Source organism: Stegodyphus dumicola, chromosome X1, assembly GCF_044657685.1.
Source record: "Stegodyphus dumicola isolate Sdum_Otavi_A_Nest chromosome X1, ASM4465768v1".
In the NCBI taxonomy this organism is placed as follows: Eukaryota; Metazoa; Arthropoda; class Arachnida; order Araneae; family Eresidae; genus Stegodyphus; species Stegodyphus dumicola.
In genome coordinates this window covers 73,589,259-73,604,453 of record NC_140780.1, presented here as the reverse complement: position 1 = coordinate 73,604,453, position 15,195 = coordinate 73,589,259, and the positions used below count along the sequence as shown (strand labels likewise).

Sequence of the window (15,195 nt, the reverse complement as noted above, 5' to 3'; positions counted from 1 at the left end):
TTTTACAAGAAAAATTTACGGTAATGTCCTAATATTTTAAGATTTTGATTAAGGATGACAGGCACAAAAAGTGATCTATTGAAAAAAACTGTAATAAGAAACTTGATTAATAGTTCAAATCAACTATTAAAACAAAATTTCAGAACTACTACAACTAAGAAGAACCATAAAACGTTTACTGGTTATTCTTAAATATAAATAATCTTGCAAAGTCTTGTTTATTTTTTTTAATAATTTTTATGCGAGGAGATTTGTTTACGCTTTATGAATAATATTTTGATACCCATTTTTTTCGTTCATTTAAAGTACTTAAAGTACTAAAGATGCCTAAACCTAAAAGTCTAAGCAAACGATTGGATTCTTGATACATGCATATATATATACATTATATCAATTGCGACTTATTATTAATAATAAGATATTATAATAGCTTTTATGAAAAATGATGAACGTCGTTTGTAAGCATAAATCACCTGACAAAGAGGTGAATAAAAAAAGGCTTTTAACTAATAGATTCTATGTAAATTCATTAACACGGAGCCATAAAAACAAAATCATACAAGAGAAAATAAATCTAAAACAACCAATCAAACCAACAAAAAAGCATACGAAATTATTATAAAAGACGTTAATAGCAGTGCTTTAAAGTAAACTTGAAAGTATGAGAAGACTAAAAACCGAACCACAAAAGTACAAACATTCCAAAATGTATGTTCTACAGGACCACAGATATTTTAATTTTATTTTCAATCCACAAGAATGCTCCAGTTATTTGATATAAGCTTGACAACAATAAGAACTTACATCAAAAGCAACTTAGCGTGATATTTACGCAAAATTAAACGTAAAAGTTAATTTTAGATCACCAAGGGAAAAATGATATTAAGAGGATTATATTCTTCCTTGTTGTTCAATAAAAATGTTCTAAATAGGGCAAAGTTCTTAATCAGTTTTATTTCCCAATATGTTCATCCAAGCAATCTTCGCAGTCGTTCACAAAATTACAGAAAACAGTGACCTTCAAAGCACCAGCCCCACTGACCCAAAGTGATATGAATTCTCTCAAATAAAAAGCCTCACAATTTATTTTGTTCTAGAATTTAGCAAGCTTGTCTCACCGTCTCTCTTCAGTCCCTGCTATAAATAGATGAAAAACCCTCAGCATTTGTCTGTCTCCGCTAGTAATGCATCACCATTCCATTCTCCCGCATTACACAGAGCACACGCCAGCCGGAATGGACAGAAATAATCTTAAAATTGTTCACTATCTTCACACAAATGACTGAATCTGTGTTTATTCGTTCTTCGAGAATTATAGGCTACGGGTTTTAATTCTTTATTCGAGAAAGATAATTATAAATAAAATTTAAAAAACAGCGTTTATGCTTGAAACGTACGGTTACATAGCCATATACTTCAAACGAAATTTCAAATAAATATCCATAATTTACGGGAGTATAATTTCGAAATTACATTTGCAGTTTTATCGTGCAATGCAAGAGTGAAGTAATTTTACAAATTTAAATTATGAACATTGATACCTTTATTAAATTTGAATGATTTTTAAAATTTTCTTTATTTTATTTTGGATTCCAAAAATTATTTTTAATATTTTTACGCTGAAATAAATATTTAGTGCGAGACTTTAAATACATGTAATTATCGGTTGCATCGGTGTGGCGGGAAGGTGAAGAAACATTTTATTAAGCGGTTTCTACCTGTAAATAAAATGGTGACTCAAAAATTTAACCGCGTGTATGGAATATGAATGTAATTAATATAGGGAACTACTCTGGAGCAAATGAATGAAAAAGTGTATTCTTTCATAAAATTAATTGCGTTATAAGTAATGGATGCAAACGCATTTTATAATGAAATGCAAGGCCTAGATTTGTATATACTTCTAAGCAATATAAAATACAAATATGTGATAAGAAATATAAAATGTAATTTATAAAATGCACGTCTTTCCCACTAAAGAAGTTGCATTTTTATTTGTTCTCCAAAACGCACTGTTTTGCTTGTCTTATTCCAGAAATTCAAAAGTGGTAGCTTTCAACCTACCTTTTAGTTTTCTTAACTACGTAACATAAAAAAATTATTTTTACGCATGTTAAAGGAAATGAAATATTAAAAGTTTAGACGCATGTTAATTAATAAAACTGGAAAAATGTAAAAATCAGAATAAATGTTTAATTTTGCTTAGGGTAATGCTGAATTTTTAGACCAAAGGAGCAATTTTCCCAGAAGGACTATTATTTCGTTTTGGTATTTTGCATTGGTTCACTATAAACGGCGTTTCACTTTTCAAATTGTTGCCACCAAATATTAGAGCCCTGCATTATGTTTAATAAAATTAAATAATGAAAAATTTACGTGAATATATGTATGTTTCTCGTACTGTAAAAAAACAACGGTACCTAGAGACATCAAAATTTGAATATCATAGTCCTCCACTCGATATGGGCATCTGGAAGACCAAATTTGGAATTTGCTTTGTTATCTATTTAATATTTTGTAAAAATTTAACGAATTTTTGATTAACAAACTCAGCGATTTCAAAGCGAGCCATGGCAACACTGTACGAAAAAAAAAAAAAAAAAAAAAAATTGATCTCCAGCGCGCGAGACTGTGTATCGGAAATTCTAAAGTGAGAAGAACATTATATTTAATAAATAAAGGTAATACACAAAACGTTAAAAAAACGCTTCTTTTTATTTTTAATATCCAATATGCAAACATTTTCTTCCGTAGAAAATATTTTACAGATTTTTGCACATTTTAACACCATAGTTTAGTATGAATACAGTTCAGCATGCCACATAACTGTTAACAATAAGCCACATAAATCTGTTTGTTCATACTCGGATTAGGCTTTAGAAATTGATTTTAAATATACGTTTAAATACAGATGGATGTTAACTGAAAATATTGCCGCTAAAAATACGCAGCATGGATTAATTCCAATGATTTCCTCTTATCATTTTAGTTTAAAAATGTTTAATTACCCACTCAAAAAAGAGGTGTCTAGGTAAAGCCAAATAGTTTCTTACGTTCTCCTTAGCTTACTTTTCTCTGAAGAAAATGACTAATCTTCCTTTGTTAATAGGTACGAAGAGCACTCAGACAGCTCCTTAAAATAAATTTTAAAGAGGGAAAAAAAAAAGGAGGAAGGGGAAAAAGTCGACAATATGGTGTAATGATTATAATGCATTGACTTGATTTAACTCGGATTCAGCCGAGTGATAAAGCGCAAGTTCTTTTAGCTTTAGCTACACTCCATGAATCACAATAAACAAAAAGACCTAAGGAATGCCAATTCTACCGAGTCTTTAAAAGTGAACGAATACTTTTACATCTCGCCCGCACATTGTGCTAACAAACCTTGAGCATTTAATGAGAAAAATCATCGCTCTATGTATTTGCGCTTATTTCTTCATAGTAAGAAACATTAAAAGTATGAAAAAGTGCAAATAATAGAAACAACTCTCGCGAAATAATTTTTATGTAATGAATGGAGAAAAATTTTTTTCAACAGCAGTTAAAAAAAAAAAAAAAAAAAAAAAAACATGTGGAGACGGTAAAAAAAAAGCGACAATCGTTGGGGGTAGGGGTGGAAATCATAACCCGATGTTTTTATATATTTGTACAACTAAAGACTGTTGTGACGATTTGGGTGTTAAAATATATTTGAAATCCCGCGAAAAAAAAAAAAAAAAATGAAGCTGGGACAAAACCGTTTCGCAAAGTACAGAGACATCATCTTTTTTTTTTTTTTTTTTTTTTTCCCTTTATTATTTTTGGAGCCACTGCTTTCGTTTTCTTTCTCATTTTTTTCCTTCCCAACGGGACTTTTTTTTTTTTCTTTGGGCCGACAAATAGTTTTTTTTTTTTTCCCCCCTTCAGCTGAGTTTCATTTTTTGGGCATCAGAGGACGAAAGGGAGATCAGCGTTTTGTCGTTACAAAAAATATAGCCTCGAATTCCCTACCCGTCCCCTTCTCAGAAAAGAAACGAAGTCTGAAAATAGCGCCGGGCCCTCGACATGTCGCTCCCACAAAGGCAATGACCTGGAATAGATCGGTCGACGTGCTCGCAGTATTTTTTGCTTTACAACGGCCCGTCTCAGCTACACTGTTGTTTACAGCACTGTTGTTCGTTGCCAGTTTAGCGGCAAGAAAATGAGCTGCCAGTTAATGCCTCTTCATAACGGAAGTGATGTTCGGCATTCACAAATGTCTCTAAATTCTGGTCATCATAAATTCTTTACCTCGTACATTACATTTAAACATTGGAAATTTAAATAACATTTTCTTATTGCAAACACTTTTTTATTTATTTATTTATTAATTTTATGACAACCAAATAAATAAAGAAACACCAAAGTTTACTAATAATTTAAAAAGTTTAAATTTAAAATTAATAATTAAAGTTTTAAGTTAAAATTAATAATTAAAATGTTAAGTTAAAATTAATAAATTTAAAGTTTTTAAATTATTATTTATAAAGATTAATTAAAAAAACAATATGTTTAAATCGAAATTCGTTTTCAAAAACAATCATTTAACTACCGAATTTACTCGAAAGCATTTAAACTGCAATATATTTTTATAATACATTTAAGATATAAATATGTACATGAATAATTGATAAGAGCATGGTTCTGAGGTGAACAGCGTGATTATTCTATATAGTATGCTAGTTAAACATCTTCCTCTCATTCTGCAATTTCATTTATTAAAATACCCGGTGATAAGACCCTGCCAAATTTAAGAAGAAAAAAATGTAGCCAAAAAAAAAGTGATTTTATTTTCGAGAAAATACGGTATTAAAAAAAAGTTTCAGTTTATTACGGCACATCGGTGCAATAAAACGCTGACAGTTTAAAAGGAGATTACTTAACAGAATCTTAAAATTTAAATTTTATCATATATATCATAGGTTTACGTAAAAGCCAAACTAAGTAAATGCAAGCTTTCGTTACAAAGAAGGAGGAAAAAAAAAAAAAAAAAACCCTGCTTACATCCCCCCCCTCTTTTATGTACTTGCAAAGAAATATAAAAGTTAGTTCACAAAACTGAAAATGCTTTCACATTCATGCGGCGAATTTCGGTTGAAATGTACCATAACCTATAATTATAGGAAAAGAACAAATCATACTTCACTTTTTTCTAAACTAGTCCCCCCCCTAAAAAATAGGGTGGGTGGGCATCTCCGTGCTTTAAATGGAAGGTAAAACTCTTAAATATGTTTCAGAAATATTACGCATTATCTGGCTTCTGTAGTATTCCACGGTCCAAACGGTTTTGAAGCTCATGAAAACTGCTAGAAATTGTACTCTCTAGATTTCTCACAATCTTCAAAACTCTTTTTTCAGACATAAATGGAATATAAATATAATCTAACAGAAAAACTCAACCATTTGCCTACAAAAACATAAGATGAAGATTTTTGCTTAATCAAATTTCAGTAAATTAATAGAAACCTATTGATTGCATTGTTTAGACACAATTAAGATTACAGTTTATATGTGAGATCTTATTAAGAAGTTTAATGATAGGGATGTTAAAATAATTTTTTCAACTTGTTTTAAATTTCTCATTTTAACAGAACAATAGAACGCTTAAGAATAACTTGCGCAATACTTAGATCAACATCTTCGAACGTAACTTAAAATAATTTATTTACGACAAGATTAAAGACATGCTCACTATAAGTCAACATCAACATTTTAAAATAATTTCATTGCTCAATTAATTTTATGGATTTATGTTTAAATATTTAAAATATTTATCTCCACGGAATTATTATATAAATTAAAACATTAAATGAAATTTTAAAAAGAACGAAAAAGAGAGACAGCTGTACATTTTTTTTTCATTTTTCCTTTTTTACAATTTTTATTTACCAATATAGAAAATTTGAAAAATACAATCAAGAAATTTTTTAGACAACCCTTGGCACAAGTCCGCTTATTAAATCGCTTACCTAATTCAAAAATATTTCTAGTATCTGTTAATTTAGATTGTTACTTTGATAACAAAGCAACAATCTTGATGAAAAAATGTCTCTTATTCTACACGTAACCAAAGTCGAACCAGTAGATATTTTAATGAAATTTACAGATGATATGTAAACAAGTAAAATACGCCTTTCTTTCTCTAGATTAACTTTTGAGCTAAATGAGAAAATTTTAAAGAGCACTTTCATTTTTTTATAACTCCGCTTTAGAAGGTACACAAATTAATACGGTTCAGAGGGCATCGAGTTAACACCGCTGAAAACTGATAATTTGACCAGGGTTCAAATCCCGACGAATGAACCAGCTGAATGGAAAGTTCTGTTATTTTCTCCACGTGCAATATGAATGCGAGCTAATTTGCCTTAGAAAATTCTCCACGGAGGCATCCCAATCTTTAGGCAGATAAGCCATTATAAATGCAAACGAATTCATATTAACACATAACCTTCTACGATTTCTTAAAGCGATGTACTAGCGATGAGAAGCTGTTAGAAATGTTTTATAGACATTAATCTGTTCTAAAGAATTAAAAATCTATAAAATCTTAAAAACTTACCTGAATTTAATTTTTTTAACTCTCTCATTCAAATATTTGCTGTGCATGAAAAATCTTACATAGTCAACTACCATCTGTTCTCTAGTACAGAAATATTACAGATACGGATTATCAGTCTCTGTTTTAAATATGAAAGCACTTTAATTAGTAATTTAGTAATTTAGTTAAAAGCCAGTTTTGTTAGTATACAGTTGTGATGATAAGTAGGCAAAGACTGCTCTAATGTTTTCTTCATCATAACAATAAGTGCAAAATTGTTATCCTTACGAAAATGTGTTTTCCTCAACACATGCATACCTACAACAGCTCCTGATGCGAAATTTAAAAAATAATAACTGACTGAAAGGAAATTTATTTGATGAAATGCACGAAGTTGAATGCAAATTGAAGTAGCAGTGTTCTTTAACAACAATTGAGATGCCTTGAGTTTAACAGATTTAGTGTTATGTTTTCATGAAAAGTTAAAACAATTTTCTTAATGGTGCCAACAACTTCTCGAAATGCAGAAATCTGTAGTAAAATATATTATATAATTCACAGTAGGCTCTTTTTTTTTCATTAAAATACCAAGAATCTGACTTAATTATGATCAAAATTTAAAAATGTTTAATTAAACAGTGCAATGTACCTGGATTACCCTGTCGTTGTTGTCGAACCATTGAGAAGAAAATATACTTTATATAAAAATTGAAGACGTCGTTTTTGCCTAAGGCTACGGAAACTCCTGAAAATAGAACAAATAAATAATTAGATAAATAATATACATTTAATTTCAAATCTATACATATTGATAACATATTATACTATGCACATTCATTAATAAGAATTTTATTCAGTTTTTACTCTAAATTACTCAAGTTTAATTCAGAAATATAACGAAATGAATGAAATTTATATAAAACGTAATCATCAAAATATGCAACAGTGATTAAAAATGACGAATACAAGACATAATTATATTAAGTGTATCATCAATTATATTAAGTGTATCATCAGTGTGTGTTTTAATCTTAAAAAGCCAGATCACGTGAAGGACTGAACAACGTGCAACCCTGAACAAAAATTATACCTAATCATAAAATAATAGGCGGTACTTACACAATATAATTATCCTAAATGAATGGTAGATAATTGGAAGCGGATGATTTTAAAATAAAACAGTTGTTATTCTTTAGTAATCACGCCACAGAAGTTTTTCTTTGAAATTACGTCAAATGAAATTTGGTGGTAGAATGTTCAATGAATAAAGGAAATGCAGCTTTAAAATTTTAAATGCCATTCAACACCTATTGACTCATATTTTCAATTGCCATAACTGAAGAAGCTGTTACAAAATGTTATATATTAGTGCTAAATTAGTTCTGAAATGAATGAGTTCTTTAAATGAAATTTGTGATTTGAATTAAATCGTTAAAATAACAATGCAACAACGCTTTTAACATAAAATGCATATTCATTTAGATTCAAAATGCATTGTAAACAAATAAGTTATTTCTTACTCGTGGCGTAAAACTTCATCAAAAATTCCGGATACCAGATAAGGAAATGTAATTCAGACTGCAATGTTTGAGAGTTTATCAAGTTATACATCTGGAGTTACATAACAATTGGTAACATTATATGTGCTGAATCTTAAAATAACATAGGGCACTAATTAAAACAAGCCTTTTTCTTTTGAATTAACTTTTATTCAAGACAAAACATTTAACAAATAGCAAAGAAAAACTTCCTCAAAGGATGAGATATTTAAAGTATTTTATTCCTGTATAAAATCCATTTTCATATAGCAAATTTTCCTAATCAATTTTCTGTGTTCTTTTTTATTTACCTAATTATTATTACAATAATTATCTTAATCAAATGGAAACATACCTGATTGTTTTTTACAATAATTACTTTAATAAAATTAAAACAATATTCAAACTGTAAAATATAAATGACACTTTTTGCAATGAATTTCCCTTACGGCTTATTATTTTGTATAACAATAATAAGCTCTGCTATAGTTACCTAGATTATTTTTTCCTCTTCTTTTTAAAGTGCCCTTAAAATTATTACACATATCCGAAAACACATTTAGTACTGAAACTGCATGTAAATTTCTTCAAAGAAGATTTGAATTCTGCAAAAGGGATCTTTAGTTATGTACCTGTTATGCGACGTTTATAATTGTGGTTACACACATCATCAAATGAATGCATAGCATACACCTACACGCCGTTTTATATATTTAAAGGGATTCAATAGTACCAAGAGGTATTATTTTGCCAAGAATTCGAATTCACAATTTTATTTATTTGAAATTTTCATGTTTAGTTCGCTTTTCATCCTGGTCAGTAGATTATTGGATGAGAACAAGTTAAGTTACTTTTCAGATAAATAAATATTATAAAACCACTTGCGAAAGAGTCAGTTATGGATACAAAGTGACTTTCTGGGACGCCCACAGCAACAAACTCTTCAATATAAAATTATGTTATATATTCATTCTCAATACCAAGACGAATGCAAATGCATCAATCAGATCTGAGCTGAAAAGACTTCTAGAAGAAAAAACGCCTCTTACATAATAAGGGACAGAAATAATAAATAAAATAAAATAAATAAATATGAAAATAAACAGTTGTTGAAGTAAAATTATCTCCTCAAAATAACCATTTGTTATGAAATTCCGCTCAAGATGAAAAAGAGAAATAAATGATTTCATTGCTATTAAATCAAACCATATACTGTAATGTACCTTAACACTGCAGCCACGTTCCAACACACGACCTGTGACCTACGGGTTGTTTCTGCTTATCCATCATCATTTAAAGATATGCGTTCTAAAGGTAGCACATATCACCAGAAAGATCTGTACGGAAGCAAGTCACAGAGCTGGTACACCCGCAGGGGCATCTCCATCTTTCTACTTATATTTATTTTTTATTCGTTTGGTTCTATTTACTTATCTTTTCTTTTTTCTTTCGGCGACGTGTTCTGTTGGCGGAGTTGGATTGCCTAGATGACGGGACACACACAAAAAAGAAAAAGTTATTTTTCCTTTCATTTGCAATTTGTTGATGTATGGTTTTTAAGTATAAATAATTCCATGCAACGAGGTTCTAAATCTAATTGTTTGTGAAAGAACTGATATCATATGAATTGACATCACTTGATATCATACGCAACTATGATACAAATTATGATTTATCCAGTGCTTCTTCCCCCATCTCACAAGGTATGGGGGACAGACGAATACAACTAACTCAGAAAGTAAAAAATAAATGAAGAAATATTGGAGAATTTTTTTTAACGTCTTGTGGGTTATCTTTATTAATTAAATATCATGTTCTTCGCATTTAAACCATAAAATGCAATTCAACAGCAATATCGTAAATAATTTTTAAATGAGCATATCTTTAGAATTTCCGATACACAGTTTCGCGCGCTTGAGATAAAAATCTCCCCCCCCCGTACACTTTGCCATTCCTCGCTTTGAAATTGAAGGATTACGTTATTCAAAACTGGATAGCTCTAGGTACCGTTGTCTTATCACAATGCAAGAAACATTCAAACATTTATCCAGATTCTTCATTCTTTAAATATAATATAGGTCGATAATATTTGGTGGCAACAGTTTGAAAAGTGAACCGGCATTTATAGTGAATCAATGCAAAATTCCGAAACGAAATTAATAGCCCTTTGGGCTAAAAATAGAGTTCGTGATTTTGTAAGCGTTCATAAAATAAAATAAAATACATATTTCTTAAATAATATAGCTACTTTAGAAAATGTTTTGGACAATGCAAAACTCATCCTCCAACTTTTAAAAAAGATTGCATTCATGGTTAAAAACGCTGCTTAAAAATTCTTGAAAAACAGAGGCCACTATTAACCGAGTGGATAAGAAGCGTGGTCAAATCTCGGCTTGGAAATGGTTGGTTCATGCTCAAATCTCAGCAAAAGCGATGGCTGCGAGAGTATTTTCGTGTTTTTATCCATCTGTAATGTAAATACGAGTTATTTTTCCTTTTAGAAAGTTCTTCCCGAATCCATCCCTCCTCTTAGAATGATAGTCCTCACGTGCTTTGCTTTCATGAGTTAAACAATCAGCTTTGACAACGGGGTTTAAAATCGTTTCAAGCAACTTTATAGCAAATTATTAAGGTAATCGATACTTGAAAAATGTCTACATTAATTTTGGAAATGTGACTGGAAGCATCATATTATTTAAATTTATTTACAAAGTGTATAAATCACTTGGATATCGCAAAGAAAGACTGCGATTATAACTGTTTCAATGACCTACAAAATTTCTCAATCTATCGTTTATATATCAAAAAAGTTTGAAATCATTACTTGAGCGAGGGGATACGAAATATTTTTATATTAAAAACTTATATCGATCCATGAATAAAGATACCTTTATTAGCTTAGCTGAAACCTTCTGAATTAAATTATCTCCTTTTCACTCTGATCAGTCCTTTAAAGAAGGGCTCTAAATTTGCATACGGTATCATTGTACTTTATATGCTTTTCCTCTGGCAATTTTTGTAAATATGCTTTTTTTTTTAAATTTACTAGCTATGATAAATAAACTACGCGCATTTCATAGAAGATGGAGTAACTTAAATGGCAATTTTTTAAACTTGAATGCTTTTTAAGAAAAATGAAAGTTTAACCATTTGCATCTAAAAAATATTTTCTAATCTACATATTCTATAATTAATCTTAATTTAAATATACTGTATTTTCGCAAAACAAAACTCTGAAAGTTGGACATGTTTTTCAACAGGTAAAGTAATGTAATGCGCAAGTGACAAATAGTCTTTCTAAATTCCATATGCTTGTTCTAGAAGCGCAACAAACATGTAGTTTCTTCTGTATACAAAGCAGGCTAGAACTCCAAATACTTCACAAGTAAAATAAATCAATGTATATATAACTTTTATAAAACCATGATTGAAAATTTACAGATTTTAACATTTATTGTAATATTTTATGTCATTAGTGTCGAAATCAGTCACGTCAGGGGTCTCAAATTTGAGGGCTTTTGCTTTGGGAACAAAGCAATTTTACACGAACCGCGAATAAATTTAAGTTACGTTATTGCTGGAAATACAGTGCTTATAGTTTTAGAGACATACAGATATGGACTGAGCTTATATGCGCGATTGCTACTGAAAGGAAAAATAGAATGAATAGGCGATAGCTTTCCAGTTAAAGTAAATTATTTATTGATTAATTCAACATACTGGAATTACCTGAAATAAATAGCAGTCTAAAATTTAATATTTAGCTGTCAATGCGTTTGAATTATAAAGTATAACCAATAAAAATTTTTTGCAGTTACAAACCTTCAGATAGAAAATAAATATACATTTGAATTTTTCCCTTTGTGTTATTATTACCGATATTCTGATAAATAGTCATTAAGAGAAATTTAAAATTTATTTTATTTATTTACTTATTATTTTTGCTTTATCAAAAATGTTTTTAAATTTTGTTACAAAACTGTTCTGACCCGTCAGCTGCTTTCCGAAGCAGCATTTGATTCGCACGTAATTTGAGTCTGAGACTACCCTTTTATGCAATCTGCAGAAATAATATATTTATTTAGCAGCATAGAAACGTATAATTCAGAGAAAAAATGTGAGATGAAAATCATTCAGTGGAAAATTCCGTAAGGAAATAAAATAGAAGCTAAAGTTACTTTTGCCAATTCGTATGACATTTAATGACTAGGCAAAGTACACCCCCCCCAGAAAACATTTATATAAGAACCAATATATGTTAAAAATTAACTGTCCATGTTAAAACAACATATTGCTGTGTGCGTACGGGTTCATATTAGATTGAATGCAGAAGTCTGATGAAATGTTAATAAGTTTTATTAACTTTTCATCAAACTTACATTGAAATAATTCTGATTTAAATGATAAATTATTTAAATGATTCTGATTAAATGAATTCTGATTATGATTTAAATGATAAATTATTTAAATGATTCTGATTTAAATTAATTTTGATTCATCTGATTTAAATTGAAATAATGCAATTGTGTGTTAGCTGTAACTGCAATTCTACACTTTTGCTTTCCAGAAACTTTGAGAAATTACGAGAAGCTTCTCGTGACTGATTAAAAAGCTTATAAAAGCCGGTGAAAAACATCGTAGTTCAGTTATTTACTTGTTTGTTGTTGTTGACTGTAGCTAATTCGCGGTGAGATCGAATTAGCTTTCTCTGGACTTTGACTTGTGTTTTATTTAACGTTTTAGTAGATTAAAATATAACTACTGTGTGATATTGTACGAATATCTGTGAGAAAAAAAATCAGCATTTTGTTTTATTTCTTGTGATAAGAATAAATTTTATTAACTTTTCAGCAGACTTGTGCATTCATTCTATTACAAACCCGTAAGCACGCAACAATATTCAACAAAAATTTCACATTTCGTATTCTTCCTTTTCTTTTAAAATATTATTTTCAGCTTCTAAAATTTTACAAAAATCGAAATCCTTACTACACAGAACTCATTCTAATGTATAAAATGTGATATTATGGCAAATAACATAGAATAAATAAAGTATATTCAGAACCATGGTCAAAAGTTTTTACATTGCTGAAGTTAACCATTACTGAAGCAGAGGTTTACCAAGATAGGTGTACTTTGAAATAATTAATGGAGAATTATATGCTAAAGGGAGGACATGGAATCAATTGATTTTTTCATCGGCAAACCCAGAGGAACAATGCATTTCAGTATTTTACAGATAATCGATTCATCGACATGCCCATCAAGTTATGAGCATCGATTAGTTCTTGTATGAAACCTAGTTCCGCGAAAGATTAGAGGTAACATATTTAGATAGGAAACTAGTCGCATTTCTTATTTGATATGGGGAATGGTAAATCTTCCGTAAAAGCATTATTTAATTCTTCTGGGTAGTATTTTTTTTTTCTGGATCAATGACAACTTGACTGGCTGCATTTTTGGCACTTTAAATGGAACTAGGGAGAAGGGACATTTATAATATTAAACTTTTGCGGGGTAAAAGGCTAGGAAAGATAACAAAACAAAAATAATCGGAACTCACACTTAATGAAGAAAAGTAAAAACCATAACTTAAACAACACACGATTTGTTCCACTCTTGAATAATTTCACTTTCCTGTATTCGTTTATTCAGCGCAGCTTAATTTTAAGAAACAGCAGCAAACGATATAACTTCGAAGCTTGCCGAATGACGCAACGAAAATGTTTAGGGCAGAAGATTGGGAGGGGGTTGAGGAGGGGGCAGTATGTATCTGAGAAGCCTGATTGCATCTAACGAACTAATTAAATGATTTATGACTCGATTTAATCTCTCTATTTTGATCTTCACATTAGTTGTGTAAGAAAAACTGAACTATAATTTTTCATGCAAGAAATTCTGTAAACTGATAATTTATTTCAAAATAACTTTAGAATGTCGGCCGCACATTTATTTACTTATTTATTTATTTATTTTATAAGTGGTGCAGTTATTGCTTAAGTGAAAAGAAAAATCTCTGGTTCTATTTTTTATATTACGGCATTAGCTTTCATTTGAATGAAAAACTTTTTCTATTATTATTAATCAATTATTGCTATTATTTTTTCATTTACTCTTGTTAAAATGTTACATCTATAATCAGACAACCGTTATCGTAAATTAGAAGTAAATGCTTGATTATCTATCCCAGAAAAAAGTACTCGCAACACATTATAAAATTTTTTATAAAATAACTATATCAATTAAAAAGTGCTAATTCATTTTAGTTTACGTGAAGGCGTTACTTCACATTCAGAAACGCTTTTACTATTATTAAATTCCCTCAAGTATCTAGTTGTAGCTATTGAATATTTCTGAATTAGTACTCTATTCCTGCGAAGTAAGTAGTAATTCTCCAGTCAGAAGTGTAAGTATTTTCCGCTAAGAAGTGTCGTACGGTAGCCACCTTGAGTACCTGTTGTAATTATAGAAGGGAAGGCCTGCAAAGTCATTAGATTTATTCAGCAGGTAATACGAAAAACCTGTGATATGTTTACTGGGACTCAAACTGATTCGCCATCCAACTGCTAGCCGTACTTGCTTCCAATTACACCCCAAAAGCACGCGGTAAGTAAGGAGAAAATTTTTTACATTCTCCTCCACTTAAAAAATGACTGGGGAGAAGTGGATAATGGTGATTACAAATTATTTTATGCTACACTGTAGTTCAGATGCTATCTGTGGAGTCGTTAGGTTCATTTCGGGACAAAAACATGAAATTCGGGACTTTCCGATTCGTAATCAGACGTGCTCCCAGTTATCCAGCAAAGACACGCGGTAAGGAAGCATAAAACTCCTTGAAATGTGACTTACACTCATTTCTTGATGCCCGTTTAAATATAGCACTGAGAATTTATTTCTAATTTCTCTTTTGTCGAATAGTATGGTACACGATTTTTGCCTCTGCACATTCTCCTGTTTTTCAACTCTGAAAAAATGATGCGTTAGGAAACTTTCACGTAGGCATACAAGAAATTAAATGGTATGTTATTTACTACTATTGGCGGCATTTGACTTCGTGCTTTAATTACGATTACTTTAAGTCTAAACCTTTAACTGCTG

General features: G+C 30.1%; 1 protein-coding gene across 2 annotated transcripts in view; it reads right to left on the bottom strand.

Moving 5' to 3' along the window:
• LOC118183190 (uncharacterized) overlaps positions 1-15,195 on the bottom strand; it is an 841,429-nt gene that overhangs the window by 605,835 nt on the left and 220,399 nt on the right. For both annotated transcript variants that reach the window (XM_085808383.1, XM_085808384.1), the window contains one exon: positions 7,206-7,301. In XM_085808383.1, coding sequence (XP_085664509.1) covers positions 7,206-7,236 — 31 coding nt within the window. In that variant the 5' untranslated portion in view covers positions 7,237-7,301. The remainder of the gene's footprint in view (positions 1-7,205; positions 7,302-15,195) is intronic.